We start from the raw sequence: 15,143 nt of genomic DNA, 5'->3' as shown, positions 1-15,143 counted from the left end.
CTCCCATTCCACCAAGGATATGCAGGTCTTTGGATTCCTCCATCGTCAGACCACAGCGAAACGACGGTTGGATGAAGAACGCCTCATCTTCCGGCTAGGAACTCTCCAACCACAAGGGATGAACTCGGGTTTCACCAGTTTCCTCATTTCCCCTCCCCCCACCTTGTCTCAGTCAAATCCATCGAATTCAGCACCGCCTTCCTAACCTGCAATCTTCTTCCCGACCTCTCCGCCCCCACCCCAGTCTGACCTATCACCCTCACTTTGACCTCTTTCCACCTATCACATTTCCGACGCCCCTCCCCCAAGTCCCTCCTCCCTACCTTTTATCTTAGCCTGCTGGACAAACTTTCCTCATTCCTGAAGAAGGGCTTATGCCCGAAACGTCGATTCTCCTGTTCCCTGGATGCTGCCTGACCTGCTGCGCTTTTCCAGCAACACATTTCCAGACATGTTGTATGAGCCTTCTTAGGCACAGGAATAATGTTGGCCCTCTTGAAACAGGCAAGGACAAGTGGCCTGCTGCAGGGTGTGGTTGAAGATGTCCGAGAAAACCTCTGGCAATCGATCTGCAAATGCTCTGAGTGCACGGCCTGGTCGTCCGTCTGATCCCATCACTTTCCTTGGATTCATACGAAGGAGAACTGATCTGACCTCTGATGCAGTGACTGTTGGGATAGGTTCGTTAGGACCTGTAGGAATAGCTGTTACCTCTCTGCTGAAATTCTGCTCAAAGCGAGCATAGAAGGCATTGAGATGATCTGGGAGGGATGTGTCGTTGTCTGTTATCTTGCACCGTCTCTTTTTAGAACCTGTGATGTCATTAAGTCCTTGCCACAGTCACCAGGTGTCGGTCTGGGTCTCTAGTTTGGATCAGTATTGGTCCTTGGCTGTCTAAATGGCTCGATTCCTTATGTATGAGTGGGTCTCCTGATCTGAAGGCCTCATGCCTGGTTTTTAGCAGGTTCTGTATGTCCTGATTCATACAGGGTTTCCTATTGGGGAACATCCGGATTGACTTCCTCAGTATGCAGTCCTCCATAGACTTGCTGATAAAGTCTGTGACGGTGGTGACGTACTCGTCCAAGGTACCTGCGGACTGTTTGAACATAAGGTGCCCTAATCTCTCTGTAGTTACTCTTTTGTCCTTAAGGTATTTGTCGAATCTCTTTGGATTCTCTTTAACCCTATTTGCCAAAGCTATCTCGTGTCTCCTTTCTGCACTTCTGATTTCCCTCTTCAGTATACTTTTACTGCCCTTATACTCTTCCAGGGATTCACTCAATCCCTGCTGACTATACCTGACATATGCTTTATTTTTCTTGACCAAAACCTCAATTTCTCTAGTCATGAAGGATTCTTTTTGCCTACCAGCCTTGCTCTTCATCTTAACAGGATCATGCTGCGTCTGGACTCTCATTTCTCATTCCTTTGAAGGCTTTCCACTTCTCAGCCGTGTCTTTACCTGTGAATATCCACCCCCGGCCAACTTTTGAAAGTTCTTGCCTAATAATGTCAAAATTGGCCTTCCTCCAATTTAGAACTATTTTAAAACTAATAGAATTATAATCACAGGCCTCACAGTGCTTCCCCCACTGAAACCTCAGTCACTTGCCCTGCCTTATTTCCCAAGAGAACATCAGCTTTGCCCCTTCTCTAGTAGGTGACATCCACATACTGAATCAGAAAATTTCTTGTTCACACTTAACAAATTCCTCTCCATCCAAGCCCAATGGCTCTATGGCAGTCCCAATCTATGCTGGGAAAGTTAAAATCCCCTATCATTACCACCGTATTATTCTTATAGGTAACTGAGATCTCCAAATGAATTTTGTTGGGGTTGGGGGGGGGGGGGGTGGTCTGTAGTACAATCACAATATGGTGATCCTCTTTCTTATTTCTCAGTTACACCCAAATAATTTCCCTGGATGTACTCCCCAGAATATCCTCCCTCAGTAGTTCTCTCTTGTGGTATCCTATGTGAATGATATGATATACACAGAGAGAAAAGGTGTGGTAAAAACTGGACTAACAATTCAGTGCAGCTGTCAAGGAAAGCTGCATTTTGGACTTACACATTGCCTTTTTTTAAAAAAAGGCAATGTGTTCATTGGATCTGGATATTACTGGCCAGTATTTATTGTCCATCCCTTAGTGCCCTTGAGAAATTGGCAGTGAGCTGCTGCCTTAAACTACTACAGTCTTTGCAGTGTAGGTACATTGAATGCTAATAGAAATGCTTCAGGAGTTTAACCCAGCGTTAGCGATGGGGCAGTGAAAATGTTCCAAATGAGGATGTGTATGTCTTCAATGGGAACTTGCAAGTGGTTGTGTTCCCATGCATCTGCTGCCCTTGTTTTTTTAGCTGCTAGAGTTTGCAGATTTAGAAGGTGTTTCTTTGGTTCAGATGGATATTATAAATTGTCTTTGAAGAGAAGCAGGGAGTTGTTGTGGTGTCCTGGCTAATATTTCACCCTCAATCATTATCACCAAAACTCAATTAATTATTTATTTCTGCTGTTCTGAGAGTCATTGGCACATGATATTTGTTGCATTTGTTTAAAACAATATCAGTTCAGTTCAGAATTAATATATGTGGCATTGTGTATTTGATATCCAAAGAAATTTACAAATGCTTTGAACTGTAATCTTCCTAACTTTTTTTCTGTATGTTTACATCTATGTTTTTGCCTCCTTTTCTTGCTATGATTTCCTTACGCACTCTACCTTCATGACCCCCACACTTTTCATTGGTGTGGATGTCTTACCTCCCTTCTCCCTTTCTTTCTGTTACCTTTCTCTTGCCTCTGAATGTTTATTTTGGCTCTTACACATATTAATTTACTGATGTTTCCTGAACACATTCTTCACCTTTGGTAAAGTACACAAAAAAATGACAGACTTTAGCAACAATTTGAATAAGTGTGGGCTGGTGGCTGGTGGTATTTGGGAGTGAGCATAAGCAAAAGAAAAACCGCAATAAAAGACTGTACATGCCCAAAGAGGCATTGAGGGACAAAAAGCTTTAAGCAATGAAAATCAAAAATATAGATCTAGAAGATGGAGTAACTTCATGAAGAGAAATAATCAAGGTTTCAGCTCGCAGGCGGGAAAAGCTAATGAGGAGAAATGTTATTAAAGAATTCTTAATAGCATGCAAGTAAAGTTGAGTAATTTTAGATGTTGAGAATGCTAATTGAAATAGACCTGTCATTGTGCCAGTTCAGTGTCCATTTTGCCACTTAGAACGCTCATTGAAAAAAATCAGATTTTATAATGTTTGTGTTAATTGTTATTTTTGCATTGTAGGTAATGAAGTATTGTTCTGAACCAGCATAGTTTAAATTGAGAGGAGGTGATCATTTTTACTAACCATGACTTAGGAAATATGTTGATTTAATATACATATGTTTGGTATGTATGTGTGTGTGTAAACATCAATACATATGTCACATCTATATGTATAATAATAAAGTATTTAAAATCTTACTTTCCATTTTAGTGATACACCATTTTTCCACAAAAGAACGTCGTGTTCAAGCAATAAAAGAAATGGCGAGAATTTTGCGAGTAAGAGGGAAAATGATGATCTATGTTTGGGCAATGGAACAAAATCGACGTAAATTTGAAAAGCAAGATATTTTTATTCCATGGAACCCTACACCACCACCATCAAGGTCCAAAATTCTAAATGAACAAAATCCATCAATCCAACAAATTAATAATGAAATTTTTCACAAAGGCAAACCTTTAAATTCAAATAAACTGGCAAGCAGTGAATTCAATTTGTGTAAAAAACACATTAAAGGAAACCAAGTTTCCTCTTTGGTAATGGAGAATACATTACTATTTGAAAAATCTTTAAATCTGTGGATATTTTCTCAATCACTGAATTCTTCACAACAGTTCAGCAGCAATAATAGAACAAAATCCCCTAAAGAGATATGGATGTTTTGGGATTATATTTCTTCATTTAAAACAAATATTAAGTTCTCTGAACAAAGAAAAACTGACAATATGACCAGATTTGTTTCTAATGTATTTTCCTATGGGCAACGTTCTGAAGATGGTTTTGATGTCCTTTCCAAGTCACAATCACTTAACCATTACAACATTTCAGATCCCCACACCCCGTTCTTTGAGCATCCGTGTGTGGGATCATTTAAAATCCAGGAGTCTTCCAGCATTTTACATCGATGTTCTGAAGTTTCCTTACCTGATCTTACTTCACAGCCCTTATTCCAAAATGAGTCTCTCAATTACCTGAGTGAAAATAAGTCTGCAAGTGACTCCACCTTTGAGAACATCAACAGTGTGCATCCACAAATGCAGAGAAATGTGACTACTGACTCAAGTAACTGGCCTTTGGAATCTCAGGTTTTGGCAAAAGACAAAAAAGATCAGACTAATTACAACAGTACTTGCCTCAGATACTATCATGTTTTCAAACAAGGGGAGCTTATTGAACTAATAGAAGAGCACATCAAAGATCTGCAAGTGATTCAAACATATTATGACCATGCTAACTGGTGTGTTGTTGTGGAAAAAGTCAGAGTTGGCAAAATTTGAGAATGCACCATGACCTTGCTCTAAGACTAAGGCTAATAATTAGTTATAAGTTTTTGCATCTTTTAGAAGTGCCTGCATATAGTTTTGATGTGCTTTATTTAAGTTGTGTTAGTGATGTGCCTTTTAACATTACAGATAGTGACAATAAATGAACAATACATTTCCAAATATTATTATTGTGACTGATAAAACTTTGCACTCTTAATTCAATCAATTTAATTTTATTACCTTGAAATGTTTTAATAACTAGTATGGTGAGCTGCTAGTAAAACTTTGCTAACTTATTTTACACTACAATAAAGTATACAATTTACCAATAAATGTTCTGTTTTTAAATTAATTATGGGAGTTGTCATAAATGCCATTTATACCCTCATTAAAATTTTGTTGACATGTTTATTTCTTTTTCTGTCTGGTCACAAGAATATTTTCTCGTCCAATGTTGTTATACCTAGCTTTGATTTCTGAGCATCTGTCCTTGAGCTTGATCAAACAGACTAGAGTATCTGCAATATTGTCTAAAAAATCGTATGGTTAGTTTAATTGCAGGTCTCGATTCTGTACTGATCACAATCTTATTGCTGGTGAAACAGACACATTTTCTCCTCAAATCAACAAATGATCTTAGTAACACATATCAAAGCTTTGATTAAACTCGACCTAAAACAGTGCCACTGAAGACCACTTTGAAGTTCATAACACACTTTTACTATTTAAGTTAGAATTTGACGAAGTTTTACTGAAAGAAGAGCTGTGACCTCTTTGTTATGCTGTTCTACTTATTTTTATTCCTGTCTCCATTCCAAATTGACATCTATTTTAGACCTAGATTAAAGCGTTATTTTTGACTCGTGCTGTCCTTTATCAGAGTCAAAAAAGTTCATTACTGAAATGTTCATAATTTTCCAATTTTTCATTCACATGATGAACATCAGTGGTAGTCATGCACTTATTGTTGAAAAAGGTTATCTTGTTACCATTTTTCATTGACGAGGATACCAAAGTAGGAACTTTGGAACAACAGTAGGCCATTCAGTCCCTTGAGCCTGCTCTACCATTCTAGGATCATGGCAGATTATCTACCTCAATGCAGTACTCCCCAGACAATCTCCATATTCCTTGATGTCATTGGTAACTAACAATCTATTAGAATCAGTTTTGGAACTTAACTGAGATTTTGCCACCTTCTGGGAAAGAGAATTCTAAAGATTATCTATCCTTTTTTTTTTCTTTCATAGCTTTTGCTGGTCAGGCCATTGTCAGTTGACTTTTAAAATGCCACAGTAGCCTTTGTGAATTGCTGAAGTACATCTTCATTGGGGTGGCATAGTAGATCAGTGGTTGGCACTGCAGCATCACAGCACCAGAGACCCAAGTTCAATTCCAACCTCAGGAACCATATGTGCAGAGTTTGCATATTGTCCCCATGTCTGTGTGGGTTTTCTCTCGCTGCTCCGGTTTCCAAAGATGTGCAGGTTAGTTGGATTGGCCATGCTATGTTACCCATAGTGTCCAGTGATGTGCAGGCTAGGTGAATTAGCCAAAGGTAATGCAGTGTTACAGGGATAGGGTAGGGGGTTGGGTCTGGGTGGGATACTCTTCAGAGGATCAGTGTAGACCCAATAGGCTGAATGGTCTGCTTTCACACTGTAGGGATTCTGATGGTTCTATTCTGTCTTTTGATTGTGAAAACAGCGGACAGTGTTCATTGGTCGTGTGGAAGTTGTTGAACTGGATCGTAATGAAGTGGGCAAGTTTGTCCTGAATGGTGTCCAATTTCTTGAGTGTTGTTAAAGCAGCGCCCGTTCAGGTAAGTGGAATATGTTACCTCACACTTCTGATTTGTGCCATTTAGACAATGGACAGTTGAGTCAGAAACTGACTTATGCATAGCAGAATATCTAACCTCTGATCAACTCTTGTAGCCATGTTTATATGGCTGGACCAGCTCTGGTTTACAGGAACCCCCAAAGTGTTGATAGTGAAGGTTCAGTCCTGGTAATACCACTCAAGCTGCGATGGTTGAACTGCCTATTTACCTGGCACTGTGTGGTATGCCACTTACCAACCCAGCCTGGATTTTGTCCAGGTTTTGCTTCATGTGAACACGAACTGCTTCAATGTTGGAGGAATTGTAAATAGTGTTGAATATTGCACAATTGCCAGCAAACATCACCACCTCTGAATTTACGATGGAGGGCACGATTTGATGAAGCAACTGATAGTAGTTAGGTAGAGCCCACTATTCTGAGGAACTCCTGTAGTGATGTTCTGAACAGGGATGCTTTATCTCCAGTAAGCACAATCATCTTCCTTTGTACGAAGTAAGGCTCTAACTAGCAGAGTTTTCCCTCCAATTTCAGTGATTCTAGTATTGTTAGAGCTCCTTAATGCCATTTCCGGTCAACTGCTGTCTTGATGTCAAGTGCGATCACTTTTACCTCACCTCAACACTGGGATTTAGCTCTTTTGTGCTTGTCAAGATCAATGAAATCAGGAGCTGAGTAGACCTGACAGAGCTCAAACTCTGCAGTGAGTAAATTATTGCTGAACAAGTACCAGTTAATACCTTCATGACACCTTCTATCACCTTGTTTTGTTGCTTGTGAGTAAACTAATGGCAGGGCGGGGTGAGGTGAGGAAGGCATTGAGTGGTTTTGATTTCTCACACATTTTGTGGAAATGACATAGTTGGGCAGGTAGATGCCAGTGTTGTAGCTGCACTGAAGCATTTTGGCTAGGGGAGCAGGCATGTTCTGGAGTATAAGTTTTCAGTACTGGTGCCAGAATGTTATCAGGTAAATTGCCTTTGTAGTGCCCAGTACCTTCAGCTATTGCTTGACATCACGTAGAATAAATTGAATTGGTTGAAAATTAGCATCTGTGATGCTGGTGTTCCCAAGAGGAGGTCAAGATAGATTACCACTCAGCATTCTGTCTGAACATGGATGCAAATGCATAAATCTTGTCTTTTACAATAATGCGCTGGGCCTATACATCATTAAGGATGGAGATATTGTAGAGCTATTTCCTCCAGCAAGTTGTTTAATTGTCCAACACCATTCATGACTAGAAGTGTCAGGACTGCAGAGTTTAGATCCGATTGCTTATCCTTATCAATTATTTGTTGATTCTGCTCTTTGGTATGGAAGTTGTTCTGTGCTATAGCTTCATCTAGTTGACACATCGATTTTAATGCCTAGTGCTAATCCTGGCAAGCGCTCATGCATCTTTTTGTTAAATCACTTGATAATGGTACATTGGAGGATATGCCTGGTCATGAGGTTACAAATTATGGTTGAATGCAATTCTGCTGATGACCCACAGTACCTCATTGCTGCTCAGTTTTGAGTTAATACATCTGTTCAAAGTCTGTCCCATTTAGCATGCTAGTAATGTTACACAGCACTGTGGGACGTGTTCTCAATGTGAAGATGGGACTTAGTCCTTGTAGAAACTATGCAGTGACTCAAATGACATGCATATGCAACAGGTAGATTGCTGAGGATGAGGTTAAGTACGTTATTTCCCCTCTGACTCCATTTTGAATTAGACTTTTCTTGATCTTCCTACGCTTCCCTTACTTTTGATGGTCTACATTGCCCATAACGGGCTTTGCTTGTAAATATCAGTTGGCGATATGGGTAATTTACTGGTGGTGGTTGTTAGTTTAAAAATTTTTAAAAAGTTATGGTGATTTGATTGGGGGGAAGCATTCTGTTGTGTGTGAGCGGGAGCAGCACCAGGCATACCTAAAAATGAGATGTCAACTTGATGAAGCTACCAAACAAGGAGAAAGTGAGGGCTTGAGATCAGAGTCGAAAGTGTAGTGCTGGAAAAGCACAGCAGGTCAGGCAGCATCAATGTTTCGGGCATAAGCCCTTCCTCAAGAATGGATTCCTGATGAAGGGCCACTGCCCGAAACATTAATTCTCCTGCTCCTCAGACTCTGCCTGATCTGCTATGCTTTTTCAGCACCCCACTCTCGAAGCTACCAAACAAGACTACTTGCATGCCAAACCCCACAAACAGCAGGTGATAGAGCTAAACATTCCCACAAATTGCTGAGATCTATGGTCTGCAGTGCTGCCACATCCAGTTGTGGATGATGGTGGACAGTTAAACAACTCACTGGAGAAGGATGCTGCACAGATATCCCCATTCTCAATGACCAAAGAGCCTAACCCATCAGTGCAGAAGATAAGGCTGAAGCATTTAGAGCAACCTTTGGCCAGAAGTGCAAAGAGGATGATCCATTTTTTATTATTAGATTCCCTACAGTGTGGAAACAGGCTCTTTGGCCCAACAAGTCCACACCGACCCTCCGAAGAGTAACCCACCCAAACAGATTCTCCTGCATTCACCCCTGACTAATGCACCTAACACTACAGGCAATTTAGCATGGCCAGTTCACCTAACCTGCACATCTTTCGACTGTGGGAGGAAACCGGAGCACCTGGAGGAAACCACGCAGACACTGGGAGAATGTGCAAACTCCACACAGCCAGTTGCCAGAGGTGGGAATTGAACCCGGGTCCCTGGTGCTGTGAGGCATCAGTGCTAACCACTGAGCCACCACTAAGTCACTCACCATCTTAACTTGGAAATACATCTCAACTGTTGCTGGGTCAAAATGCTGGAATTCCCTCCTCTGAGCACATTGTGGGTCAACCTACAATACATTGACTGCCATGGTTCCAGAAGGCAGATCAGCACCACCTTCTCAAGGGACAAGCAATAAAAGCTGGCCAGCCACTGATACCCACATCTCAACTGAATATATAATTTTTTTAAAATTGTTTTTTAAAAGGGAAGAGATATGAAATGTGTTTGTATATGTCTCAAATTATTTTATTAACAAGAAAAAGTAAAGATTAGGAAAAATAACAAACAAAACAGAACAAAGAATTAGAATAAGGATTACAACAAGGATTGAAGTGGCAAAAACACCTACAAGAAACAACATTTCTATTTTGATAATACCTTTGCAATACAATTAGGTTTGTTTCGAACTATCTTCATGTTTTCATTGTTTTTTGCAAGGAAACGGAGCATAGAAGTGTTGTGTGCTGCCATCTAGTGACCTGAGGTTCAAAAGCAAGATCTTTCCGAAAATTGATATAAAAACAGAAAGCACTGAAATGCTCAACAGCTCCAACAATATCTGAGCAGATAGAACAGACTTCATGCTTTGATAATGACCTTTCATTAGAACTGGAAAAAAGTTAAAGTAGGAGGTATAGTGTATGATTGCACGTGCGCGTGTGTGTGTGAAAGAGAGAGAGGGAGAGAGAGGCAAGATCAAAGGAAGGCTTGTATTAAGTGGAAAACAGAAATGATTAAGTGGCAAAAGATATGATTGTGAAACACAAAATGAGATTTTAACAGGTCCAGCAATAAATAAATTACGTTTTAGGAAAGGAGTAGGCAAGGTGAAGACCCTGTGTCAGGTAGGCAGTATCACTGACAGGAGGCAAGGCCCCTCACAGAAAAGCAAAAAGACTGTCAGTTGTCATGAGTGAGACTTTGAACATAATTACAGTTTTTCTAATTTATACTTAAGAATAAGTGTAAAATAAAAGCAAGGGTCCATCTTCTAAAGAAAAGTCATATTGAACAGGAAACAATAACACTGTTTCTCTCTGCAGATAGTGTTGAACCTGCTTGAAAACAGGAAATAGGCTACTTAAAAAAAAAAGTGAGTTTAGCAAGGATACATGGAATATATTTCAATACAATGAGCCTGACGAATAAGACAGACAAGTTGAGTATACAAATAGGCATATGAGAGTATCATATTGGAGCTGTGACCAATATGGGCAGGATTGGCAGCTCGAAATTCCTGGTTTTCAGGTATTCAGACAAGATTGCAAGCGGGTATAGAAAAGGACAAGGTCACAATATTGACCAAGGAATTGATGCTGGCACTGAAAATGAAAGATATCATGGAAGGATCGTCAAATGAGGCCAAAAACAAAATTAAAATTGCTGGAGAAACTCAGTAAAGCTGGAAGCATCTGTGGGAAGAAAGCAGAGTTAATGTTTTAAGTCTAGTGACTCTTCTGCTTTCTTCCCACAAATGTTGCTCGACCTGCCGAGTTTCTCCAAGTTTTGTTTCAGATCTCCAGCATCTGCAGTTCTTTGTTTTATCTTAATCAAGTGAAGCCAATATGGGTAGAAGACAGACAAAATGGGAAAATATACTGTTGACCATGTATTATTAGCTTCCAAAAAGTCATTGAGAGATAGAAGAACAAATAAGTAATCAAATTTTGGAGAAGTGTAATAATAAATCAGTAATAGAAAGAAGTTTTAACTACTAAGTATCAACTGATATGATTTTCGTGTGTAAGGTAGGAGCAGAACAAAATTTTTATGTTGCATCCAGGATGAGCCAGTAAATAAAACTCCCAACAAGGAAGGGGACAGTTGGGTGCAAGGACACCACTAAGTATATATTGAACAGTTCTAAATAATTTTCATTTACTTTAAGAAGGAATTGACTAATGCTCTGATGAGAGGTCTTGAGCAGAAATGTCTGTTTCTCCCACCACAGATGTGGCCGGCTCTGCTGAGTATTTCCAGCATTTCCTGTTTTATTTTTTATCCCAGCATCAAATGTTTTGCATTTGAAATCAAATCACTGTACTCCAGTCTAACTAGAATATAGTTTTGCATATTTTAACATCATTTCAATAATTTATAATTAGGTTAATTATAGCATTGACACATATAAAATATTTAAGATCAATGATTTCACATTTTGTGTAATTTTTGAGAAGAATTGTAACTCCGGTTGTGGATCAGGGTGTAAGTTTGCTTGCTGAGGTGGTAGGTTTGTTCTCAGACGTTTCATCACCATGCTCAGTAACTTCATCAGTGAGCCTCCAGTGAACCGTTGGTGTTCTGTCCTGCTTTCTATTTATCTGTCTTGGTTTATTGTGGTGTGTGAAATCACTTCCAGTTCTGTTTCTGAGAGGTTGGTAAATGTCTTCCAAATTGATATGTTTGTTAATGGAGTTCTGGTTTGATTGCCAAGCTTCCAGGAATTCCCGTGTATGTCTTCATTTAGCCTGTCCCAGTCGAACTGGTGTCCTTCTTCGTCTGTGGGTATGGATACCAGTGATAGTCATGTCTTTTGGTAGCTAGTTGGTGTTCATCTATCCTGGTGACTAGTTTCCTGCCTGTTTGTCCAGTGTAATGTTTGTTGCAGTCCTTGCAGGGTATTTTGTATCTGACGTTCATACTGCTGGTTGTTGATATGGGGTCCTTTAAATTCATCACGAGCTGTTTCACTGTGGTGGTAGGTTTGTGGGCTACCGTGATGTCATGGGGCCGGAGTAGTCTGGTCATAATCTCAGAGATGTCTTTAATGTATGGCAGGGTGGTTAGAGTTTTTGGGAGTGTTGTGTCTTCTGTTGTGCAGCAATCGGCGGACTGCGCTTATCAGGTTCATGTTGTTCCTGAATACGTTGTACAGGTGTTTTTCCTTAGCTTCTCATAGTTCCTGGGTGCTGCAGTGCGTTGTGACTAATTTAAATAATATCCTGATGCAGCTCAGTTTGTGGGTGTTGGGATGATTGCTGCTGTAGTTGAGTATCTGGTCAGTGTGTGTAGCTTTCTTGTACACCCTGATCTGCAGCTCTCCATTGGCTTTTTGTTCTACTGTGACGTCTAGGAAGAGGAGTCTGTTGTTCTCTTCCTCTTTGGTGAACTTTATACGAATAAAGATGTTATGTGCTTGTGGGTTTCTTCTAATTTGTTGCGTTTCATGATGACAAAGGTGTCATCCACATAGCGGACCCAAAGCTTGGGCTGCATCGTGGGATGGGCTATTACTTCTAACCTCTGCATAACTGCTTCTGCTAAGAGTTTTGATATTTGTGATCCCATAGGCATCCCGTTGATTTGCTTGTGGATCTTTTTGGTGAAAGTGAGGCGGGCTGTGGGGCCCAAGTCTACTAGTTTGAGGATGCTGCCCTTGCTGATGGAGTTGGTGCTGTCAAGCATTTGTATCCTTGGTTCATCTAGTAGTGAGGCCAATGTTTCTTTGACAAAGGTGATTTGTATTGATGTGAATAGGGCTTTCACATCGAAGGAAACCATGACCTCGTCGTCGTCTACCTTGATGTTAAGGAATTCCTGGGTGGAGTGGATTGAGACTTCTACCACGTGTTTCAGTTTGCATTGCAGTTACTTTGCTAGTCTGTATGTCAGCGTAACCAGGAAGTGAGACTATGGGTCTGAGGGGGGCCTTTTGTTTATGTACCTTGGGCTATACTGTTTGTAGTTTAGAAGAATGATTGTCAATTCTTCAATGTATAATTTCAGTTACATCACACTGCAAATTTTTGCTATAAATTCTGTGTTACGATCGAGCCCTCCACAATCACCTGATGAAGGAGCGTCGCTCCGAAAGCTAGTGTGCTTCCAATTAAACCTGGTGATTTTTAACTTTGTGGACCACAGTCCAACACCGGCATCTCCGAATCAGAACATATTTAAGGCTGAGATATACAGATTTTCTGTTTCCTGCAATGAAGGGATATTAGGAGCAGGCAAGAAAAATCGAGAAGAACCACCTATTTCTGCTCCTTATGTTCTTATCAAGTCCAGTGTCACTGGTCTCGAAACAGTAACTCAGTTTTCTCTTTCCTGATGCTGCCAGACCAGCTGACTTTCTTCAGCATTTTCTGTTTTTGCTACCTCGCTGAGGGAATTCTGCAATGTAAGCTGTACCATCTTTCACATGAGACACTAAATCAAGGCATCCATTCTCTCAGGTAGGATATCTTAGTACGATTTCAAAGATGAGGGATTTCCAGTGACTTGGCAATATTTATCCCTCAGTTGAAATTGCAAAAACAATTACTTGGCTATTAACACATTTCTTGTTTGTGAGAATTTGCTGTATACATTTTGCCTGTCCATTTCCTAAATTACAATAGTAACCACAGTTCAAAAGTATTGAATTGGTTGTAGAGTACTTTGAGATGTCATGAGAGGTATTATATAAAAGTATTTTTTTTAAATAAACCAGTTAATATCATTTCTTTGAGCTCTTTTACATGGTCTTTGGTATGCTTTTATTTTAATTATTTTTCTTTTCATTCATGTTATAAACTCATTTAATTTCAGTTTGCTAATATCAGAAATATTTCATGTTGGCAGCAAATTGGATTTAAAAGTAGGAGGTCTCCACTGTATGAGAAAGTGATAGGAATTCAATAATAAAGCCTGAAGGAAACCTTTCAAACACAAAATGAATAATAGGGTAATGATATTTTGCCAGAGGTAAGTGTGTCTTTAACTCAATATGCACCAAGATTGATGAAATTACATTAATGAGAACTTATGGAGTAGAGTTTATGGGAATGCATATATCATTAAAATAGCGATAGCTAAAAGGATGCACTGGTGTTCAATAAACAAAAGCAGCTATAAAACAAAATTAAAATCAATATTTATACTGCGAATGTATCCTAATTAAAGAATTCTTCACCTATTGGGGTGAATGACAACAATTTATTTTCAAATATAGATTGTGGGAATGATCATGTGCCCAATACCTTGTTATCTTACAGTAATCTATAGAATAGCTCGAAAGCTGGTCCCGAATCAAATCCTGATAATGGATTTTTAAAAAGGCCTGGGAATAGACATGGCCTACTGTGATTCCAGTTCTTTTAATTTTAGTATAATTGCTAAAGTACATGTGTATAACATGTACATTTATGAGGCAGAGGTCAAGCCCCTTTGACAACTAAAACAGAAACACTCAGATAGGCTCACCTTGCCTCATAATCTGTTTAAAAGTAAAAGTGTGATAAGTGGTATAACCTACCTCTGACCTTCCAATCGGTTATAAAGGACTGGTTAAATGAAATTAAATTCTTTCATTCACTCTATAATCACCCAGTAATAATTTATCTAGCTCCAACAATGAACAAATTAACAGAACTAACAAACTGAACAGTTCCCCTCTAACTACTAACTATTCCGAATAAAACAAGATTCTAATGGTATGCTGTTCTAATAAATACAAGTCCCACTTATATAACAAAACAATAGAATTTAGTCTCTCGAAATTATAGCTGGAATAAATCTTCTGGAATGCTCCACACCCTCTCCACTGATTTTTTAGGAATGCCTCCTCCTTCGAATTCTTGCATCAGGAACACCTCTCTCCGTCAAATTCTTGTCAGGAATATTAGCTAAGAGAACCATTGTCAGATGATAATTACTCAGAGTTAATCTCTTCAGATGGCAGTTTGCTCTCTGCCGATTTTCAAATGTCTTCTGTTGACCTATTCCTTACAATTAGATAGGTTCTGGTTGTCAAAATTTAGTTGGTCCTTAGTCTCCAAGTGCCTGGTTTAAATTAATTAGCGAAATTTAAAACTCTGTTGTCTTAGTAAAAATGCTGCTTTGCCTGCTAACAATATAGCCTTTTGATACAAATGTTTAAATTAGAATCAAACAGAAGTACAGCACGGAAACAGACCTTTTAAGTCCAACTCGTCCATGCTGACCAGATGTCCCATTTGCCAGCACTTGGCTCCTTCCAAACCCTT

The 15,143-nt window shown here is 39.5% G+C and overlaps 2 protein-coding genes across 4 annotated transcripts in view; one reads left to right on the top strand and one right to left on the bottom strand.

Moving 5' to 3' along the window:
• The window catches only part of trmt9b (tRNA methyltransferase 9B), a 60,065-nt gene extending 55,140 nt beyond the window's left edge, over positions 1-4,925 (top strand). For 2 of the 3 annotated variants that reach the window (XM_043692066.1, XM_043692067.1), the window contains exon 4: positions 3,503-4,925. In XM_043692066.1, the coding sequence (XP_043548001.1) occupies positions 3,503-4,569 (1,067 nt within the window). In that variant the 3' untranslated portion in view covers positions 4,570-4,925. The remainder of the gene's footprint in view (positions 1-3,502) is intronic. The other variant, XM_043692065.1, reaches the window with a different exon arrangement.
• Positions 1-15,143, bottom strand: part of rfc3 (replication factor C (activator 1) 3) — an 83,114-nt gene that overhangs the window by 29,963 nt on the left and 38,008 nt on the right. The window lies entirely within an intron of this gene.

Source organism: Chiloscyllium plagiosum, chromosome 6 (genome assembly GCF_004010195.1).
Source record: "Chiloscyllium plagiosum isolate BGI_BamShark_2017 chromosome 6, ASM401019v2, whole genome shotgun sequence".
In the NCBI taxonomy this organism is placed as follows: domain Eukaryota; kingdom Metazoa; phylum Chordata; class Chondrichthyes; order Orectolobiformes; family Hemiscylliidae; genus Chiloscyllium; species Chiloscyllium plagiosum.
Note: the sequence above shows the minus strand (reverse complement) of the source record. Positions and strands in the feature narration are given on the sequence as shown.